Source organism: Eulemur rufifrons, chromosome 20, assembly GCF_041146395.1.
Source record: "Eulemur rufifrons isolate Redbay chromosome 20, OSU_ERuf_1, whole genome shotgun sequence".
NCBI classification, from domain to species: domain Eukaryota; kingdom Metazoa; phylum Chordata; class Mammalia; order Primates; family Lemuridae; genus Eulemur; species Eulemur rufifrons.
Window position 1 is genome coordinate 5,150,954 of NC_091002.1, and position 22,201 is coordinate 5,173,154.

General features: G+C 53.1%; 1 protein-coding gene across 6 annotated transcripts in view; it reads right to left on the reverse strand.

Moving 5' to 3' along the window:
• Positions 1 to 3,015: 3,015 nt before the first annotated feature.
• Positions 3,016 to 22,201, reverse strand: part of GAK (cyclin G associated kinase) — a 68,118-nt gene continuing 48,932 nt past the window's right edge. For 2 of the 6 annotated variants that reach the window (XM_069496179.1, XM_069496175.1), the window contains 10 exons: positions 20,447 to 20,640; positions 19,060 to 19,206; positions 17,917 to 18,330; positions 17,388 to 17,573; positions 16,072 to 16,194; positions 12,415 to 12,537; positions 6,307 to 6,537; positions 5,814 to 5,962; positions 4,493 to 4,669; positions 3,016 to 4,284 (listed from right to left, as the gene is read on the reverse strand). In XM_069496179.1, coding sequence (XP_069352280.1) covers positions 4,183 to 4,284; positions 4,493 to 4,669; positions 5,814 to 5,962; positions 6,307 to 6,537; positions 12,415 to 12,537; positions 16,072 to 16,194; positions 17,388 to 17,573; positions 17,917 to 18,330; positions 19,060 to 19,206; positions 20,447 to 20,640 — 1,846 coding nt within the window. In that variant the 3' untranslated portion in view covers positions 3,016 to 4,182. Of the gene's footprint in view, positions 4,285 to 4,492; positions 4,670 to 5,813; positions 5,963 to 6,306; positions 6,538 to 12,402; positions 12,538 to 16,071; positions 16,195 to 17,387; positions 17,574 to 17,916; positions 18,364 to 19,059; positions 19,207 to 20,446; positions 20,641 to 22,201 lie in introns of all 6 variants that reach the window. The other 4 variants (XM_069496174.1, XM_069496173.1, XM_069496176.1 and 1 more) reach the window with 4 other exon arrangements.

Below are 22,201 nucleotides of genomic sequence, written 5' to 3' on the forward strand. Positions count from 1 at the left end.
TGGGGCGTTGACACCCAGCCTCTTCCAGACCTGTAGGGTGGGCTCGGTGGGCAGCGGCGCGGGGTCTGCGGCCACCATGCTGGAGGGAGGACAGGCTCCTGGAGATGCCCGCAGAGGTGGAACTCCGGCCTCCACTGACCTTCCTTAGTGCTCTGTCCTTCGGACACAGGCTCAGCCGGCGTAGCAAACGTCAGCTCTTCTGCTGAAAGTGGCTCCTGTGACATGGACCTTGACCCCCTCGTTACAGCCACACTGGACTCCGGCAGCGACTCAACCCCGGCCCCCCAACTCCTCGGAGCCAAGTCCTCCCACCAACGGGCCCCTGTTCTGCCTCCTCCCTGGGAAGATGCCCACACCTGCCGGGTCAGCATCTCTTCGGAGCCCTGGGGCTGCCTGGGAGGGGAGGTGACAGCCGCAGGCTGTGGCTTGAGGGTGGCACATGGCAGCTTCACCCACTAGGCTTCGTTGTTGAGGGTCTGCACCCCAGCAAAACGACTTGCGATCACACACGTTTGAGGAGTACAATTTCAGGAGATTTGGCGTGTGTCGCCTGCAACCATCTCCACGGTCCAGAGTGAACACATCCAGCCCCCGAAGTTTCCCGGTGCTCCCTGGGACCCCCGCCCACCGCCCCAGACGCCCACTGATCTGCTTCCTCCCACCGCAGCCTACCGTGCATCCTCTGGGATGTTACACACACGGGAAGGACGCGTCACACCAGGTGCTTTCTTTGACCCGGCTCCTTCCTGGGAGAGGACGCCTCACGTGGAGACAGCCGCGCTGGCGCATCACCGCCCGAGCCTCTGCTGCTGAGCAGGTGTCCCCTGTCACCCACCTGTGCTGTCCCCACATGCAGGTCCGTGTGGCCGTGCGCTTCCACTTCTCCTGGGCTACCTAGGAGAGCACTTGCTGAGCCGTGTAGTAAATTTCTATTTCACTCCTTGGGAAACTGCCAAACCGCTTTCCAAAGTGGCTGCACCTTTTCAGAGTCCCCCAGCAGTGCACGGGGCGTGCGTTTCTCCACCCACCCGACAACGACGCTTGGTTTTGTTGGCCTTGCTATAGCCACCCCAGCGGCCGTGAAGGCCTCTCTCCGGGGTTTCCGTTTGCGTTTCCCCGTGACCAACGGTTCTGTGCATGTTTTCATGGCCTGCTGGCCGTCTGTATAGAGGGGTCGCAGCGACAGCACAGCACCCACCGCAATGCCGTCAGGACGCAGTTCTCTCCAAGGGGAGCAACACCACGCACCAGCTTTCCTTGGTTTTCATGAGTCGGACCGCGCATCCACGCGGTAAAGCCAGGACAGAGTTGGTGCCCACGGGTAGGACCCGGCCAACACACCTGTCTGGGTAGTGACACGTGCGCCTTCTCTGCATGCACGTGCCCCTGCGTGTCCACATGCCAAACCGTGTCAGGGCTGGAATTCTGTGGCAGCGTGGCGCATGGCAGTCTTTGGGCTCATTCAGCTTGGAAGGGGTTTCTTGCGACCACGGACAGGGACTGCCTTCCTCAGCTCCCCTGCTCCGTCCCCTACGATCTCACCACGCCTGGACAGAGGACCTCTGCCCTCTGCATACCACAGCCAGTGGCTCAGGCCCCCGACCTAGCACGGGGTGGGGGTGAGGCCGTGGTGGGTTTGCTAGCATGGGTGTGAGGCGCACAGGAGGTCAGCGGGGAGAAGGGACTCAGCTCTTGGAATGAAGGTTGAGGAGTCCGAGGGATTTGGGGTTCCATAGTCAAGTCTGGGGTGAGGGGAGATGCCAGAAGGGAGCGGTCAGAGGTGCTCAAGCCAAGGCCTGAGCAGTGGCCTGCCTCCAGCCCGTCCCTCCCCCTCCCTGGCTCCAGGGCCCCCAGGAGCCCACAGACCCTGAGGTCTCCACCTTGGCCCTGGACAGCTCTGCAGGGGTCCCCCACCCTAGGCAGGGGCCTGAGTCTGTGGTGCCACCTGGGTTCGGCTGGGCCCTGAGCCGGAATTAGAGCGACTTTGATGTGAAAATCTCTGTGCCTATTTAGGTCGCTCATTATTTTTTAAAAGAGCTAAAAACAGCAGCAGATGCATAACAAACATGAAGTTGTTATTCTCTTTAAACAGGGAGATCCTGTGACAGGGCTGCATGATTCAGGGCCTTTTTTAGCCCACTGTGGGAAGGAGGGTGTTAAACTGTCACTTTCTCCTTCAGAGGGACCCTCGTCTTCTACCAGCCTGGGGCCCGGATGACACCCGGCCCTGCAGGGACGGACAGTGTGGGGGCCTCTCTGTGCCACAGACCCAGGCTGGCACCAGGCTCTGAGCAGCTCTGCAGGTGGCCTGAGGGGGACCAAGGGGCAAGGCCACAGCAGGGATCCTGAGTGGAGGGCAGCAGAAAATGCCCACGGTCCAGAGAAGCAGCTGCCCGCCTCTCGGGGGTCCTGGTTCTGCTCTCCTATCCTTGGTGGGGACCTGGGCACCCCACTCAGATTGGGGTGTGTGTGGCATCCACCTGGGAGCCCCGCTCCATGTGGCCTCTGGGCCCTTTTGGGGTACACAGGGTTGAGTGGGGTTCACACTATACCCCCCAACATTCTCTGCCTCCAAGGCCACTCCCAAGTCCTGGCCCACTGACTGGACGCCTGCCTTGGCCCTCTCCACCAGCAGCTGACCACACATCCTGCCCACCAAGCTCTCCTGCCCCTCTGGCTGTCCCTCCAGAAGCCACCCATGGGGCCCTGTTCCATGTTTCTGGCAATGACCTGCCCCCCGTCCCGCTCCCTGGGAGCCACTGCAAGGGCCATGCACCCCGAGGCCGCAGGGACCCCAGCGGTGGAAGGTGGGTCTGTGGCTTCCACTCATGGCTCCCAAGACAATTTCTGGGCAAAACCTTTATTCCATCCAGGATGTTTGGGCTGGGACCCCTGGCAGCGACACATTCTCTGCGCTCTGTGTTTCACACCTGCCCACAGACCCACCACAGGACGCTTAGAAAGTCATTTCTGACCAAAACGCTGAGTTCCGTCTTCACTGACTCTTGTCTTCCACTTGGCATTGTCCACGAATGACAGAAGCTTGTCCTTGTCAAAGTTCTGAAGCCCCAGCCGTGACGCCTCTGCCCACGCGTGACTGAGCAGCCGGGCACCTCCCCAGCAGGCCTTTAGAGAAATCTAGTTTTTGTTTTGAATTCCCTGAATAATAAAATCCAAGGCCCCGCCTGCGCCTTGCCTGGACCCAGGGCAGCCCAGGGGGGTAGAGTGGGACACATGCAGGTTCCAGATCCAGCGTCTACCCCCGAGTCCCCCCAGCCCCATGTGGCAGCATCGGGCATCTGCTCCAGGGCTGTCTGCCTCAGCCACACGGTGACCACAGGGCGTGTCCCTTGGCCCCAGACCCAAATCCTCATCTCTCGCCCGTGCAGCAGAAGGTGGGCCTTCCTGCTGGGACCCCAAGACCAGGCCACTGGCCCGAGGTCACCCTGGAGGCCCAGGTGGCTGAGACAGCCCCAAGGAGACCAGTGGCTTTCCTAGCAGCAGTGGGGGTCCCAGCCCCTCCCCAGAAAGGTGGGGTGAGCTCCGGCCCCGAGTCTCCCTATGCCTCTGTCCCTGGAGCTTTCCTTCGGCAGAGCACCTGGATGCTGTGGCCGGGGGTGGGGGTGGTGGTGGCCACAGTCCAGCTGGTCGGGACACAACAGTCCAATGAAGGGAAAACCCTGGGGAAGAAACGGGTCACAAAGTGCCAGGAGAGGGGCCCTGTGCACCCTGGAGGCTGCAGCGGTCATCAGAAAACAGTTTTAATTATGTACAGATGATCACTAGACTGATTACAAAGTGCGACGTGAACACACACCTTCAGATTCAGAGACATGGCAGCGGCGTAGTTCATCAAGAGCGGTGCTCTCGAGAGGGGACAGCCACTGAACACCAAAACAAATCACAAACGGGACAATTGTGGGAGAAGCAGAATCACTTTTCCTTTGGGACAAAAAAAAAAACCAACAAAGAAAAGAAAACAACAAAAATCAGAGGCTTTGGAATGCTTTCTCTTCTTGCACCACGGCAGGACAGCAGGAGGGCGGCAGGAACGGCAGCAATCTGGGCGCTCAGAGCCTCTCACATGCCACATCTGCCTCGGGCCACGGGGCCCACGGGGTCAGGATCCAACATCCCAGCAACGGGCTCCACAGGTGCACACACAGCCAGAGCCTTGCGGGCTCAGAAGAGGGGCCGGGAGCCCTGGTTCTCAAACTCGGACCAGGCGTCGCTGAGCTCCATGAAGATCATCTTGGCATACTGCTCGTATGGCTGCCCCGCGGCCTGCAGCGACAGGCGGCATGAGAGCCTCCCCTCTAGCACCTCCCTCGGCAGGCCGGTGGGCAGGCAGGGAAGCCCCTAGGGACTCCATGCAGGGACGGAGCTGGCAAGGCCAAGCCGGGTCACCACCATGGGCTGGGAGCCTTGGGCGGGGGCCCGCGACTGCCCCTGAGGAAGGCCTCCCTGCAGGCCCCGGACCGAGCCCACTCACCTTGTCAGGGTGCACGACCAGAACCGCACGGCGGTAATGCTTCTTCACCTGCCCCGGGGTCACGAGGTCAGCCATGCCCACGGGCGTCCAGCGGCTCTCCCCGTCCCACAGCACCGTGTGCAGTGTGGACAGCAGGGCGCGGATGTTCCTTTCCTTGCCTTCGATCCAGTCCAGGATCTGCAGGGGACACCGTGCACGCTCAGCCCTGGGTGCCCACAGGAGGCACGGGGGGCTGCGGGCACGTCCTGAGGCTCCCAGTACCTTCCTCCTTGCTGTACGGGGAAATCGAGGCTCGAAGTAGAGGAAGCACCCAGGGAGGTGCAGTGAGCAGGGGAGGGTGCGGGCTACAGTTTAAGCCTGGTAGCCAAAGCCCAGACCCAGACTCCTGGCCACCCAGCCAGGCTCTGCAAGGAAAGCTGCTGCCTATAACAACTGGCATCTGGCCCACAGAGCAAGTTTCCAAGGAGGGTCTCTAGGGCCGCATGGCCCCGGCGCCCCCACCCATTCTCACTGAGTGCAGGGCCGCGTGGAGGATGCCCAACCCACCAGCAGGGCCTGCAGGGGCCTCAGCTTGAACATATGGCCCCACCACGCTCCCCACCACCCCAATTCCTGCACAGAGCCCACCCCAGGACCAGGCCAGGTGGCCTCATGGTGCAGTACCCAGGGGCCAGAAGGTGCCCCCGCCAGAACTGAGTGACCCTTGTCTTGGCCAGACATTCACAACAGACACAAACCCTGTCCCTCTGGTGCAACCCCACCTGCCCCAGGGCCCAGAGGCATTAGAGACAGTTCCTGGGCAGCCTGTGACATGAAGCCAAGGCCGTGGCCACATCCTGTGGCCCTGCAGACTGACCATCAACCCAGCTACAGAGTAGGACTTGGCTTGAGGTCAAAGCAGTGACACCCTGTCCACTGGGCCTTGTACCCCCATGGCAAGTGTCCTGGGTCAGGGTGCCCAGCACCTGCAGAGTAGTCCCAAAGGGATGCCCCCATGTGACGGTCTTGTTGCAGACACCCCTAGGGGAGAGACAGGCTGCCCCAAGTGAGACCACGCCAGAGGGAGTGGGGAGGAAGGCAGCTGGCGCTGAAGCCCACCCAAGTGTCCTGGCCAAGCCCTCTGGGAAATGGGGACGGCAGGCCATAGAGGCCTAGCCTGGCCCCTTGCCCCCCAGCCTCGAGCCACCTCTGTCCTCAAGGGCCTGCAGGGTCCACCTGCAGCGACAGGTCCCTTGCCGAAGGTGCAGGCCCCAGGAAGAGCTCCGCAGATGCCCCAGAGCCTGGGCAGAGGCCCTTGGCCCAAACACTGACACCACCGCACCTTCAGCCTGAGTGGGTCCGTGTCCCTGGCAAGGTCCTGTTTCCTCATCTCTGCGATGGTCTTTGGCCCTTTCTTGTCAGGCCTGGCCGAGAAGCCTTGATTGGACAATAGATCCTCAAAATCGTTCTCTGAGACTTTCGGCTTTTGAGCTGGAAAAGAACAAACTTTTTACAGACTCTTTTCCCCAACTCCTCCTGCACCCCTGGGGGACAGGGCCACTGTCCCAAGGCTGCAACAGAAAACAAGAGAAGAAAAAAACAGGGTCTCAAAGGCCATTTGCTAAAAATGGGAGAAGCTGACGCAAGACCAGAGGAACCTGGCGGCCTGACCCAGAGGAGACATCAGCAGACCCACAGATGGCTGGTTTAACCTCGCCGTTCCTGGGGCTGGGCTCCAAGTTGAAGAAGACAAAACAGGATTTCACCTTTAACCACCTCAGGGTAAGGTGTGCAAAACCCACCCCGATGCAAAGGAAGACAGAAGGAAAACTCACCAAAGCTGGGTGCACGGACGCCCCTTTCCTCTCGCCCCCCGATCACACTGAAGCTTGCCCCATAGTTAGGCCTTGGCTGTGGACAGGCTTTGGGGGGTGGCTTGGCCTGGGGGGACCAGGAAGTGCCCTGGGTCAGCGGCCGACTTGTCTGCCAGGAGCTGCTGCCCTTGGGGGTGGGGGCCGTTGTGGGAACAAAGCCCCCATTCCCAGGACGGAATCCAGCAGGCGAGCCTGGGGAAACAGACCACACGACACTCGCAGTCGGCACTCCAGACACCACACGTGTTGGGAAAAGCATGTTTACAGAATGAACATTTATCCCTGGGTGAGTCCAGAATCTGCTGCTCTACCCAGCCCATGTGAGGGTCTCCAGGGGCGGGGCAGCACAGGCTAAGCGTTGTGGTGGCTGAGAACCTTCTGGACTGAGGTCAGACACTAGGATGGGGTGGCTGCTGAGGCAGCACCTCCTCTCCCATGGGCCCGGCCTGGCCAAGGCTGAGCAGGGCCTTGTCCACAGAGGACCACTGCCATCTTTATCACGTGGGCACCGCCTCCCAAAGCACCTTAAATGAGGGCTGATTCTTCAACGTTTTTTGTTGAAATAATTAGAATCACAGGAAGCTGCAAACCAGTACTGAGAGAACCCAAGCACCCCTGCCTGGCGCTCCCAAGGGTGGCGCCTCTCACGACCTCAGTGAACCGCTGAGGCCAGCAGCTCTGCCACAGCCTGCAGAGCCCGTCCAGGCGTGGCCAGCGGGACGCTCCTGTACGTGTCTGTGTGTGCGTGTGCAGGTCTACCCAATCTCACCACGTGTGCAGACTCCCGTAAACAATAGATCAAGGCCACCGAACTGTTCCTCTTAAAGTTCTATCATCTTAAGAATGTTCTAGAAATGAAACCAACAGTAGGTGACCTTTTCAACTGGCTCTTTTCACTCAGGACAGTGTCCATCTGAGCCACTACATGCAGCTGCTGTCCACTCCTTTTTATTGCTGTGGGAACTGCCTGTTTGTACAACCACCCACCCACTGAAGGACTTCTGGGCTGCCCCAGTGTTTGGCTGTAACAAATCTCTGAACGCTTGCCCTGGATTTTTGTGCAAACATAAGGTTAACAATCTCTAGGATGAATGCCCAGAGTCACATGGTAGTTGCACAGAGACCACATATTGGTTCTCCAGAGTGGCCATACCCATTTTCATCCCCTCCAGCAATGTGTTGGAAAGCGGTTTCTCCACGTCCGCACCAGTACTGGATGTGGCCTTTTACTTCAGCCGTCCCCACGGGTCATGTCTCATCAAGGTCTTCACCTGCATCTTCCTAATGGCCAGTGATGCTGAACAGGCTCACGTGCTCATCAGCTGTCCAAATATCATCTCTGCAGGAACACCTCTTCGTGCCTCTTGCCCATTTTCTGATTGGATACCTTTTAGTTTTGTTTGTACTGTATTTACATGTTCTACATACAAGTCCTTTGCCAAATACGTGGTTTAAAAGCATTTTCTCCCAATCTGTAGCTCAGTCTTTCACAGAGTTTTGAAGAAGTCCAATTTACTCATTTCTCCTTTTATGGATGGTGGTTTAGGAGACCTAAGAATTCTGCTGAGCTCCAAGTCCCAAAGGTTTTCTCCGAAAGTCATTAGAGTTCTACATGTCAAACTTCAATCTATCGGCAAATCTGAGTAATTGTTGTCTAAGGTTTAAGGTTTAGGTCCAGGTCCCTTTGTCTGCGGATGCCAACTGCTCCAGCACCATCTGTTGAATGGTTTTTGCACCTCTGTCAAAAATCAGGTGTGTCTGCCTCTCTGTCAACACTACAGTCTTGATTTCTGTGGCTACAGCCGTAAAGCCAAGGAGAACGACTTCTCCCATTTTATTCTTCCATTACAAAAATATTTTAGCCATTTCTAGCTCATTTGCCTTTCCAAACAAATTTTACAATAAGCTTGTCTGTATCTACAAAAATCCTCGCTAGGATTTTGGTAGGAATTGTGTTGAACATATAAACCAACACCTTTACTTGGCTGGAACTTCCAATCCATGAACACGGCATGTCTGTCCACTTTTTCAGATCTGATTTCTTTCATGTTTGGTTTTGTAGTTCTATCATATAAGTCCTATACACATTTTGTCAGATTTATGCTCCTTATAAATGTTTATATTAAAAAAAGTGATCATAAATGGTACCGTTTTAAATTTTCGTTTCCTTGTGTAATTGTAAGTAAACAAAAATACAAATATATTTTGGTGTGTTGATCTTATATCCTGCAACCTTACTGAACTCACAGTTCTAAAAGATTTTTATAGATTCCTTGAGATTTCCTACATAATCACATCATCTGCAAATAGGAACAATTTTATTTTTTCCTTTCCAATACATGCAACTTCTACCTCCTTTTCTTGCCTAATGGCAGTAGCTGGGAATTCCAATGAGTAGGAGTGGAGACAGGCTGTTTCTGTCTTGCTCCTGATTTTAGGGGGAACATTAAGAATGATGTTAGCTATAGGTCTCTGTACATAGTTGTTATCATATCAAGTTGATGACATTCTCTTATTACCGGTTTGCTGACAGTGTTATCACAGAAAGGTACTGAATTTTATATGTAAAAAATTTTTTTTAGATCTCCCTTTGAGAAAGAAAAAAGGTTCTGAATTTTGTCAAATGCTTTTCCTGCCTTGTTGATGTGGCTGGTAGATTTCTTTGGTTAATTAACATAGTACATTCTGTTCACTGATTTTGCAATGTTGAACCAGCCTTGTGTTCCTGGAATAAACTCTACTGATCACAGTGTACAATTGTTTTAAAAATATCGATTAATTCTATTTTCTAATATTTTGTTGTGGATTTCTATGTCTATATTCATGAGAGATATTAACCTGTAGTTTTCCTTTTTTTGCACTATTTCTGTCTGATTTTGTATCAGGGTAATAATTCTAGCTTCATAAAATCAACTGGAAACTGCTCCCTGTCTTTGAGTTCCTGGAAGAGATTGTGTGGCATTCTTTAAACATTTGATAAAATTCTCCAATAACCACATCTAGGTCTGGGGATTTCCTTTTTGAGAGGTTTCTAACTACGAATTCACATTTTATTTACACTTACAAAACAATTCAAATTATCTACTTCATATTGGGTAAGTTTTCGTAGTGAATGTGACTGATTTTGAAAAATCTGTCCATTTCATGTAAATTATCAAATTTATGTACATAGAGTTGTTTGCATTCCCTGGTATTCTTTTAAAGCCTACAGGGTCTTTAGTGATGGCCCCTATATTATTCCCGATATTGGTAACTTGTGTTATTTTTCCTTTTTTTCGGTCTTAGTACAGGTTTTTGTCAATTTTAGTGATCTTTTCAAAGAACCAGCTTTTTCCTTCGCTGATTTTTCTCTTTTGTTTTCTATTTCACTGATTTTGGCCCTTTATTATTTCCTTCCTTCTGCTTGCTTTGCGATTACTTTGCATTTCTTTTTTTTTTGTTGTTGAGACAGAGTCTCACTTTGTTGCCCAGGCTAGAGTGAGTGCCGTGGCGTCAGCCTAGCTCACAGCAACCTCAGACTCCTCGGCTTAAGCGATCCTACTGCCTCAGCCTTCCGAGTAGCTGGGACTACAGGCATGCGCCACTATGCCCGGCTAATTTTTTCTATATAGATTTTTAGTTGTCCATATAATTTCTTTCTATTTTTAGTAGAGACGGGGTCTCGCTCTTGCTCAGGCTGGTCTCGAACTCCTGACCTCGAGCGATCCACCCGCCTCGGCCTCCCAGAGTGCTAGGATTACAGGCGTGAGCCACCGCGCCCGGCCTTACTTTGCATTTCTTGCATTTCTTCTTCAAATTTTTTGAGCTGAGAGCTCATGTTATTAGTGAGGCATCTTATCTTTTCTAAAGCAAGCATTCAATACTATGAATTTCCCTCTCAGCACTGCTTTAACTGTGTTCCTCAGGTTTTGCTATGTTTTAATTTCATTTTCATTCAGTTCAATATATTGTTTTATTTCCCTTAAGACTTGCTCTTGGCCGGGCACGGTGGCTCATGCCTGTAATCCTAGCATTCTAGGAGGCCGAGGCGGGAGGATTGCTTGAAGTCAGGAGTTCGAGACCAGCCTGATCAAGAGTGAGACCCCGTCTCTACTAAAAATAGAAAGAAATGATCTGGACAGCTAAAAATATACATAGAAAAAAATTAGCCAGGCATGGTGGCACATGCCTGTAGTCCCAGCTACTCGGGAGGCTGAGGCAGAAGGATCGCTTGAGCCCAGGAGTTCGAGGTTGCTGTGAGCTAGGCTGATGCCATGGCACTCTAGCCTGGGCAACAGAGTGAGACTCTGTCTCAAAAAAAAAAAAAAGACTTGCTCTTTGAAAACTTAGGTATCATTTGAAAACCTAGAAGTGTTTCCAAGTGTGAAGGCTTTTCAGTTATCTTGCTGTTACTAATTTGTAGAGTTTGATTTCATTATGGTCAGAGAACACATTGTATGATTTCAATTCTTTTTTTCCCCCCCAGATAGGGTCTCGCTCTGTTGCCCTGGCTAAAGTGCAATGGCGTCATCATAGCTCACTGAAACCTCAAACTCCTGGGCTCAAGTGATTCTCCTGCCTCAGCCTCCGAGGAGCTGGGACTATAGGCATGCACCACTGCGCCCAGCTAATTTTTTAATTTCTCATAGAGACGGAGTCTTGCTCTTGCTCAGGGTGGTCTCAAACTCCTGAGCTCAAGCGATCCTCCTACCTCGGCCTCCCAGAGTGCTAGGATTACAAGCATGAGCCACGATCCACAGCCCCCTGATTTCAATTCTTTTACAGTAGTTGAAGTTTGTTTCTGGGCCTGAGACAGGCCCATCCTGGGAGGCTCCGCAGGTGCATGGAAAGAGCATACTGTTGTGGGGACCCTGCTGGCCGGTCGGTGGTCATCAGCTCTTCTGTGTCCCTGCTGACCTTCCGTCAGGCTGCTCTATCATGTGTGGAGAAGAACACTGGCGTCTCCAGCTATGATTTGGGTTTGCCTGTTTCTCCTTTCAGTTGTATCGGCTTCTCTTTGTTCAGGATTGCTCTGTTTTCTGAGACGTTGTGATGGAGGGTCTCAGGCTGCCACCAGGCGAGCTGGATCCTGAGGACTTCTTTCCTCCTGCCCAAGTGCTGGCGGCCCAAGAGGATTCAGTGCCTGAGCAGATGCAGGCCATTCTCCCCAAGGAAGGCTCTCCCTGCAGCCCCTCCCTGGCTCTCAGACAGCAAAAGACAGAGACCATACACGGTAAGAAAAGACAAAAGCAAGAGACAGACAAAAACTCTCACGGATCTCCTTAGAAAGACAAAAATACCCATGGAACTATTAACAAAATAAAGTGTATTCAAAGAATGAAAAAACTCTTGGGACTTAACATAACAGAATAAACTCTCATTATAATCTCCCAAAAGCAGAGCCGAAACGGGACAGTGGGAGATGACAAAAAGGAGAGGAGAGATGAAGATGGGAGGATTAGATGCTTGCCCAGGAGATACAAGACTTGCTCAAAGGAATTCAAGAGAATTAGGGAAAAGAAAGCAAAGAAATTAAAGAGGCAACCCAAGGAATTTTCCCAGAGCTGAGGCATGTCAAGTGTCCAGTGTGGGGGCTGCAGGGGGAGCCGACACCATAGTCCACCAAGCTGCAGTGGGAGGCGATGCCACCACCTGGGGGCTGGGGCTGCCCGGATGGTCACCATCTGGGCAGACACAGAAGCGGGACTGGGGGTGTGGGGCTTGGTTCTGAGGTCTCACCCACCCAGCGTGCTCTCAGTGCAGCATCCAGGCAGCCAAGCAGAGCCCAGCCAGAGACAGCCATGCCACACTTCCACACTTTGACCTGCTGACCGGATGGTTCCCATCACTCCTTGGGCAGGACGACGCACACCCTGCAATGCCAGGGAGGGCCATGCCACAGCGCCAATTTCAGCAAACACCCCGGACAGGAGCAGACATGTGCTCCCCCTGGGTCACCATGCTCAGGGCTCGGTGGTCTCAGTGAACAGAGCAAAGACCTCAGAGTCAGCAGCTCAGAGTCAGATGAAAATAAGCCTCCTACAAGTAAACACAACACCCTCCACACACCAGACATACCCTTCAGGTTACCTTGGAGGCCGGAGCTGAGGTCACCAAGGTCAGCAAATGGGTCCAGGCTCTGGACTTGAGACTTGATCCGGCTGGCCTGAGGGCCGGAAGGGGCTGCCTGACCTCCAGAAGAGAAGACGGGTCCTGGAGAAGGGGCACAGGGTGTTAGAACAAGTGCCACTTGAAGTAAAACGCATCCTCCCAGGAGTCTCTGGTCTTCCTTCCTTACGACCCCACCACCTCACTCTTTGCTTAGTCGCCACCTGTGCAGCTTTGAAAAGGCATGAAAAAGATTGCACACCAGACGCCAGCCGAGAGTCACACACCACAGAACAGCTGCCTCCAAGCCCCACATGGTGCACTACGCAAAATAATCTAACAATTCGTATCAAGAACCAAAAAAGGTTCACATAGTTCTGAGTCTGTAACACCACTTCCTAGAATCTATCTAAAATGTAAATGTCCTTCACAATATTCATTATAATAGTATAAATATGAGAATATTCTGGGAATAAAATCATGGAATAGTTAAAAATGAGAATACATGAGAAAACATGAAATGATTTTCAATATAAATAATCAAAAACAGACAAAATAAGTCAACTCCATTCATAACTAAGAAATATAAATTAAAAGCACTGATGGCCTATCAAATTGGCAAAATATTTTTAAAGTTATCATCCAACTTTAGTGAGAAACCAAAGATTGGAATTGTTCCTGGACAAAGAAATTAATGAAGCTTAACCAGAGGGGGACATGTGTCAAAGACCCTGTGCAGGCGCACCTTGTTTTATTGCACTTTGCAGACACTGCGTTTTTTACAAATTGAAGGTTTGTGGCAACCCTACATTCAGCAAGTCTATTATTACCATTTTTCTAACAGCACGTGCGCACTTCTTGTCTCTGTGTCACATTTTGGTAATTCTTGCAATATTTCAAACTTCTTTACTATTACTGTATCTGTCATGCTGACTGTGAGCAGTGACCTTTGATGTTACTACTGTAACTGACTGGGGGCACTATGAAATGTACCCACATGAGATGGTGAATTTCACCAATGTTGTGTGTGTTCTGACTGCTCCACTGACTGGCCATTCCCCCACCTCTCTCCCTTTCCTCGGGCCTCTCTATTACCTGACACCAACAGTATTGAAACCAAGCCAATTAATAACCCCACAGTGGCCTCCAAGTGTTGAAATGAAAGAAAGGGTCACATGTCTTACTTTAAATCAAAAGCTAGAGATGATTAAGCAAAGCGAGGAAGGCATGTCCACAGGCCAACAGCTAGGCCTCTAGCATTAAGCAGTTAGCCAAGTTGTGAATGCAAAGGAAAAACTCTTGGAGGAAATTAAAAGTGCTACTGCAGTGAACAAACAAATGGTAAGAAAGTAAAACAGCCTTATTGCTGACATGAAGAAAGTGTTAGTGGTCTAGAGAGAACATCAAACCAGACACAACATTCCCTTAAGCCAAAGCCTAATCCAGAGCAAGGCCTTAACTATTCAATTCTATGAAAGCTGAGAGAGGCGAGGAAGCTGCAGAAGAAAAGGTGGAAGCTAACAGAGGTTGGCCCATGAGGTCTACGCAAAGAAGCCATCTCCATAACATACAAGTGCAAGATGAAGCAGCAAGTGCTGACGGAGAAGCTGCAGCAAGTTATCTGGGAGATCTAGCTGAGATCATTGATGAAGGTGCCTACACTGATTAGATTTTCAATGAAGATGAAACACTCTTCTATTGGGAGAAGATGCCATCTAGGACTTACATAGCTAGAGAGAAGTCAATGCCTGGCTTCAAAGCTTCAAAGGATAGGCTGGCTCTCTTGTTAGGTGACTGTTAAGTTGAAGCCAATGGTCACTGACCATTTCAAAAATCCTAAGGCCTTTAATAATTATGCTAAATCTACTCTGCGTATGTTCTAGAAATGGAACAAAAAGCTTGGATAACAGCACATCTGTCTACAGCATGGTTCACTGAATGTTTTAAGCACATGGTTGAGATTTATCACTCAGAAAAAAAGATTCCTTTCAAAACATTACTGCTCGTTGACAATGCACCTGGTCACCCCAGAGCTCTGACGGAGATATACAAGGAGATTCATGCTGTTTTCATGCCCACTAACACAATACCCATTCTGTAGTCCATGGATCAACGAGGAATTGTGACTTTCAAGTCTTATTTAAGAAATAAATTTTATAAAGCTGCATCTGCAATACACAGTGATTCCTCTGATGGATCTGGATAAAGAAAACTGAAAACCTTCTGGGAAAGATTCACTATTCTAGATGCCATTAAGAACATTTGTGATTCATGGGAGGAGGTCAAAATATCAACATTGACATGAGTTTGGAAGAAGTAGATTCCAACCCTCATGGATGACTTTGGGCGGCGTAAGACTTCAGTGGAGGAAGTAACTGCAAATGTGGTGGAAACAGCAAGAGAACTAGAATTAGAAGTAGAGCCTGATGATGTGAGTGAATTGCTGCAGTCTCATGATAAAACTTGAATGGATGAGGAGTTGCTTCTTACTGATAAACAAAGAAAGTGGTTTCTTGAGATGGAATCTACTCCTGGTGAAGATGCTGTGAACATTGTTGAAATGACCACAAAGGATTTAGAATATAACATAAACTTAGTCGATAAAACAGAGGCAGGGTTTGAGAGCACTGATCCCAATTTTGAAAGAAGTTCTACTGTGGGTAAAATTCTATCAAGCAGCATTGAATGCTACAGAGAAATCTTTCATGAAAGGAAGAGTCAATCCACATGGCAAACTTCACTGTTCTCTTATTTTAAGAAATGGCCACAAACCCCTCCACCTTTAGCACCCACCACCTCGATCAGTCAGCAGCCATCAACATCAAGGCAAGACCTTCCACCAGCAAAAAAGATTACGACTCCCTGAAGGCTTAGCTGATCATTAGCATTTTTAGCAATGAAATATTTTTAATTAAGGTATATGTACATTGTTTTTATAGATAGAGTGCTATTACACAATTAATAGGCTACAGTATAATGTAAACATAATTTTATATGCACTAGAAAACCAAAAAATTTGTGTGATTCACTTTATTGAGATACTCACTTTTGATTGTGGTGGCCTGGAAGTGAACCCACAGTATCTCTGAGGTGCCTTATAAATATGAATGCGCTGGACAAGCAATTCGTACTACCAGAAATGTCCCAGCAGGAAAGAGTCATGGGTGTACGAAAAGAACAGATTCATAGACATGAACTGCTTTCATGCAACCTACACCCAACAGGGGCCTGTGACATTGGCCATGACGCTTGGCAGGGGTGTGCCTCCCTCTGTCACAGGCTCCCTTAGAGGTACAACAGGCATGGGGCACAGAAATGGTATAGTGCCTTATGGGTCAAAAAACCAGGCCGTAAACAGTACGCAAAGTGTGAGGTCATATTACAGAACACGTACACCCTGAGGAAGAGAAAGACCCTTGCGGAAGACGGGGCACTGCCGAATCACACATGTCTGCGCTCCCACCAAGGACGAGTGAAGAACCACCACAGACACCAGCCTTGTGCCGAGCAGGCCCCGGCCCTCCCTTGTGCTTCTGGGCAGAGGGGATCTGTACAGTTGCCTTCCCATAAAACGGGAAAAGGCACCAAGGTCACAGCAGGTGCGGAAACCCAGCCCTCAGTGGGGGTCCGAGGTCCTACCTTCAGTGGCTGGTGTGGGGGCTGGCCCAGGTGCGGCAGCCTCAGCCCAGGTACCCCATCCTCCCAGCAGATCCGGGTGGCTGGATGAGGCTGTCATCTTACCAGGCTCCACTGGCAGATCCCCTGGAAAGAAGGTGCCAGAAAAAGAGTACCATTTGGTATGTCTGCTGGTCCCTCCTGGTGTGGGGTCCCCTTCTACCCTCACATGTGGAGCAGTATGCAAACCCTGTTGGGCACACAGCCTTGAGGGACGAGGCACGGCTGCCCCTGCTGTGCTCAGGGCCCTAGTGGCCAACACCCCATGTACTCCAGGCAGGGCCGGTGGCCACAGAGCTGGGGCTGGGCTCAGCTGTCACTAACTGGCCTCCCTCCTCCCGATGAACCCTGAGGATGCACCATGTGATCACTGAACTGACCAGCTGGATGTAAGGGGAAGCTCACAGCCACCATGAGGAGCATCAGCATGGCCCTATCTGAAAGGGCCTCCAAGCCCTGCCCCCTTCGGCAGCGCTCCCCGGTGCCCCCAGAACCTGTCTCCCCTAAAGCTCTCCAGAGCTCATGATGGCGCAGACACTGACCAGCTGAATAGCCTCGCAAGGGGACACAGCAGCTGTGACCATGCTTGGTACCAGCCCCCAGGCCCCAGCAAGTCCTGTCTGCCCTGGCACTGGCCACACTGCCCACCTCTGGAGTCGTCCAGCCCAGCACTGCCTGGATGTGCTCCATGTTGCCCACTCACAAGCCACCCCACAGTGGTCACAGTCATCACCCCAGAGTGCACCAGGGATGATACCGCTGCCTGCTTAGGGGAAAGAGCCTGAGCTCCTTCCCCAGGACCATGCCAGAGGGGCAGCCTGGTCCCCTCCCCTCTCCTGCTGGCCTGTCTGTAGATGTCACTCCTGCCTCTCCCACAGCACGGCCTTCTCCCCAGGGACACACACGCATTCCATGTCCTCCTGCCATGCTCTCACCAGCACTGGCTTCCTGGACCACTCTGCCTCCCGCCCTCTGACCCCTGGGCCTTACAAAAGCTCTGGGCACAGGTGGCTGTCCCTGTGCATGGTCACAATTCTGGAGCCCAGAGAAGGCCTCACCGTGGGAGGGGGCACCTTGGGGACCCAGAACATGTTGCAGGTTTGGGGACAGTTTGGGTGAGACACAAGAGCAGGCGGCGGTGTCTGTCCTTACCTCATGGGCAGTTGGTCCAGCCCCACCCACTGCCCGAGATGCAGGTCCGACCTCAAGCCGCGTCCTGAGGGAGGAGGCTGCATGAAGCACAAACTCCCATGTCCCGCCAAGCTGTGCAAGCCACGTACCCAGGTGCAGGAAGTCGGCACTGCAGGATGGGGGTGGAGCGCTGTGGGTGGATGGGAAGGCAGGCGGGGTGGCTGCAGAGTCCGAATTGAGGAACTCGCCATTGAGAAACTCGCCAAAGAGATCAGGTTTGGAGCAGGGCTGGGTGTCGGAATCGGAAGGCAGCAGCAAGGGGTCAAATGGGTCGGCTGCAGGGATAGGCAGGGACAGGTGAGACCTTCACCAAAGCATCAGCCCATCCTCCTGGGGTCAGAGCTGCCCAAGGAGGCCACAGCACTGCACTGGGGACACAGCATGGTGGTCAGCCTGGGGCCTCCTCTCTTCTACCGCCTGGCACCCCAGCGCCCTGGATAAAGTTCCCAGGACATGGCCCTGCCCATGGGAGACAGAGCAGGCAGTTCCCACCCATGAGCTCAGGCAGGAGGGAGGCCCTTCCCCTCCTCTGGGTGCCCCAAAGGTGACAATGATGGCTCCCACTCCTCCTCACTCATTTACTGTGATGCTGATCTGCATCAGAACAGAAATGTGTACCAGGGGCAGGGGGCGGGCTGGCCAGGAGCAGGTCATCCGGAGACCCTTCTGGAACAGCCTCAGGGGGCCCAAGGAGGCGGCTGAGGAGGTCAGTGTTGCTGGAGGGGGCCCTGCAGGCCTGCACGGGGGGAGCTGGCCCCTGGCCCGCCTCGGAGTGCAGCCCCAGAAGGTCAACGCTGTCTTCTTGCAGCTCGGGTTCTGGTAGCTCGGGCTCCGGTGGTGTGGCTGCTGTCCCCACATCAAAGATCAAGTCCTGCTGGCCTGGCCCATCGCCCTCGATCCTGGGCACCCTGCTCTCACTCGAGCACGGTGACTCCTCTTCTGACGCCGCACCCTCATCTCTGTCCTCCATCAGGACAGACTGACTCTCCTTGGGAGAGGCGTTTCCTACACCAGTCTCAGATTCCTTCTCCTCTGAAAAGAAAACAAAAGGGCAGGCTGGTGGACCTGCACATTGACGGGGCTGATGTGACAGGCGCATGGTCAGCAAAGACCCCACACCCTGGTCAGGCCCACACCTGCAGACCACCTCAGCGCCTCCCCTGCCCAGGGCACCCAGCAAAGGCGACTGATACTCCTTGAGGTTTCCTGAGGCTCTTCCACCAGCCCTTCAGGAGCTTCCCCCTCAAGCAGGCTCTGCCCGCTGCTCTCTCGACGATCAAGAGCTCAGTCTTGTGGGGTACACACTGCAGCCCCCACATGGGATAGTGCACCCGGGGAAGGAATGCCCAGCCTAGAGAGCACTGGGAACAGGCACGGTGGGAGGGCTGGCCAACGGTGTTGTGGCAGAAGGTGGCTGGGGCATGCCCTAGGGGTGAGAGGTCAGGGTGACCCACCAGATGTCTGGCTGCAGCAACTGGGCTGGGGGTCAGGGACCCCGGGGTGTGGGCAGTGAGGGGCCAAGAGTTCCCTGTGGGGACTCAGGAGCCTGTGTAACCAGCCTGCCCAGGCCCACACCCTGAGACCACTGGGGAGGGCCTCGGCCAGCACCCTGGGCTATGAGTCTGCCCTTACAAATTCAAAACCACCAAAGTCCTGTGACAGCCACCAACAACCAGGCCAGAGTGTAGGGTCTACAGCCCCACTCTGAGGAAGCCCCAGCTCAGCCCGGGGCCTGTCTCCCGCCCACACCTGTGCTCCTACCCTGCCAATCCAGCGTGTGGAGGAAATGGCTGGTGTCTGTGCTGCTGCTCGGTGGTGAGTCTGACTCAGTGGGCTCAGCTTCTGGGGATCCCTCCTCAGCGTCATACTGAGCCGTGGAGCCGGGCTGCCGGGGGAGCTCCGGCTTCCCTGCCGGGAGAGGATGAATCAGCCAGCAGGCTGGGGTGGGTGAGGCCTGGAGCCAACAAGTGCAGACGGGTGAGCGGGCACCAGCAGGTGGCCAGGCCTGGGGACACAGTAGCTCCAATGCCAAGTGCCAGGAACCCACACCAAGGACAGGAGGACCTCAAGGCTCCCCTCATGAACAAGTCCCTGCTGTCCACTCCGATGCTGCTCTGGGCCACATGTGTGCACATAAGTACACAGGCACACATGCCCACACAGATGCACATACACACACCACACACCACACAGGCATGCACACACATGACATGCAGACATGAATTTACACATACCACACAAGCATGCACACACCACGATCTTAACACCATGCATATGTGTGCAGCCACCATACACAAACACATAACACGTGACACACACACATGCGCACACCAACACGTTCATGTCACACATTACACACACTACATATATCCACATATGTACATGTACACAGCACACACCTGTACACACAAATAACCCCCCCTTCAGGAATACCTAATTGTCCTCAGATAAGAAAACATAAAAAATGCAAAAACGCGAAAATGTGACGTGCCCAGCAGATGACATCATAAGTCGTACCTGCCAACGTACTATTTGTACTAGTTTTTTGGTAACTGCTCTGAAATAAGAAGATACAACCACGCTGCGTGGGGCCACAAGCAGGAATAAGAACTTTGCTCCTGCCTGACCGTGGGTTCGGCAGGTCCTGAGAGAAATCTCTCACTTCCAAATGTGTGTCCAGAACACCAGACCTGAGAGCCAGCGCCTGACACACACCTGACCAGAGGCAGCCCTTGCCGGTGGGTGCAGACCCGGCCCATGTGACCCCACAAAGCAGACTCAGAGCAAACTGCTGCCACGCTCCAGCAAATCGGGTTTCTATTTCTGCCCCCACCTAAGACAAGAGGACCCAGTGCCTGAGGGCGGCCCGGGGGCAACCCAAGTATGCGGTAAGGCGGGAGGAGCCTCCACTGCCCTCGGGTTCCTTCCTCCCTTCTCTGGCGCTGTAGCTGGTGGCTTTACGGCACACCCAAAGACAGGAACTTCCAAAACCTCCCGCAGTTGTGAGCAGCTTGGAGCCTGAGCGCAGCCCGAGCATAGGTACTGCAGACGGTGTGGTGGGCTCTGCCCCACGCCCTGAGCAGAGCCAGGCCACCTGCAAGTGCATATGAAGAACGGGAATTCCATCATTTTACCTGTGGGACCTTACCAAATTTAGACAGAATGTCTTGCTGCTCCTCTCGGCTGGAAAACAGGATTTTGGGGTTCAGCCCCCTCATATTTGCATTCTCCCATGGCGGGGCCTCCCGGCTCGGCCTGTCCCTGGGCTCCACCTCTACTTCCAAGTTCACTTGGAACAAGTCCGGGTATTTCTCTTGAATGTCACAAGCGTCCAGGTCATACCTGCGGTGTTACCAAATAGACACCAGTTAGGAAGACCCACAGAGTAGTCTGCCTGTCACTTAAGCATCTGCTAAAGAAACGTGCACAGAAACAAGACTGTGCAGCTGGCAGATGGGGCCTCAAGGCAGCACCGGGACAGACAGCCATCTCCGCCCCCACCAAACCCACAGCCATGTAAGCCACGGCCCAGTGAACTTGCCCAGTAGCCTGCAGGGCAGGAACGCACGACTCCCAACAGGAAGGGCCAGAGGCACGCGTGGGTCATGGCCCAGCAGAGGCCGCTCTGACATCAGGGTGGGGACTCCCCCGACTGTGTCAAAGTCAGAAGAGTGCTGGGCTGGGCCCCGACACCGCAGCAAATGCACAGGAGCAGACGGGACGGCCCCCACTTGCAAGGCGACTCTGGCACCCAGGTGGGCAAGCTCCACGTGGCAGGCCCTCGGGGCCAGGCCTCATCCCCAACTATGTATGTGCTGTGGCCACTCAGTTGGTTCAAATCAGGTACTCTGGGACCATAAATGCATTTTCCATAAAAATGGTGATGTTCACTCTTGTAAAAACCCCCCAACCATTAACAGCTGCCCATAAAATCAAGACCTCTGGAATGTGGATTCCAGGGACTGAAAACAGGATTCCAGGGGAAAGGAAGCCACAGTTCACTGTGGGGCCCAGGGAGGCAGTGCTGGCTTGAGCCTGCCCCTGCTTGGCCTCGGGGAGAGATGGGGGTTTGAGGGGGAGAACATTTTGGGGTCTCCAGACGACACTCAGGGCAGCTGTCCGGTGGCACAGGAGGCAGATGGGGAACCAGGATAACCTGAAAGTCGTGACTTCAGCTGCCATTTCACTGAACTGTTCTAATTTCGTGGGTCAGCATCTCTCTAAGGAATTCCAGGGTATCTCACTTATTTCCTTAGGTTGTCTCTGACAACATTTATAGGCTACACTGATAAACTCTGGCTCTTCAGATGTTCCCCAACGTCTGCCCTATTTGACACCATCTAATGTGTTACACTTAAGCTTTATGTGAATAAAAAAATAAAAAAAGGAACAAGAGAGCAGCAGCTGGTTCCTGGGAGACCTTAGGTGCCGAGGGTGGTAACAACACTCTGAAGTAGACCAGCTCTGAGCAGAGAGCAGAGGGGACGGAGGCAGAGCTCCAGCTGACCTTAACTGCTACTGCTCTGGACTTCAAGAAACAAAACCAGGGAACACACATGACTCTGATGTATAAAGACCCCTGGCTGACTCCTTCCTACCCCCCAAAACATAATCACCTCTGTGCCAAGGCAGAGAGAGAACAGAAGCAGCCACTGGTGTCTACCCCAAGGGGTGGGCATCCCGCTTCCTGCCAGGGCCATGGGCAGGTGCGCCACCTCATGCAGAGCGGCTGCCCCTGCACACCCTTCCCAGGCACTCTGGGCAGAGGTGGTCGTGGCACAAGCCTGAAGGGCACCACAAATCGCCTTCCACACCTCAGTCTCTCTTTCTGCGTCAGTTGCCCAGTCAGGAGACTACAGGTGACTGCACTCAGCCAGGTGGGACTGCTACCTGGAGCCTCGGA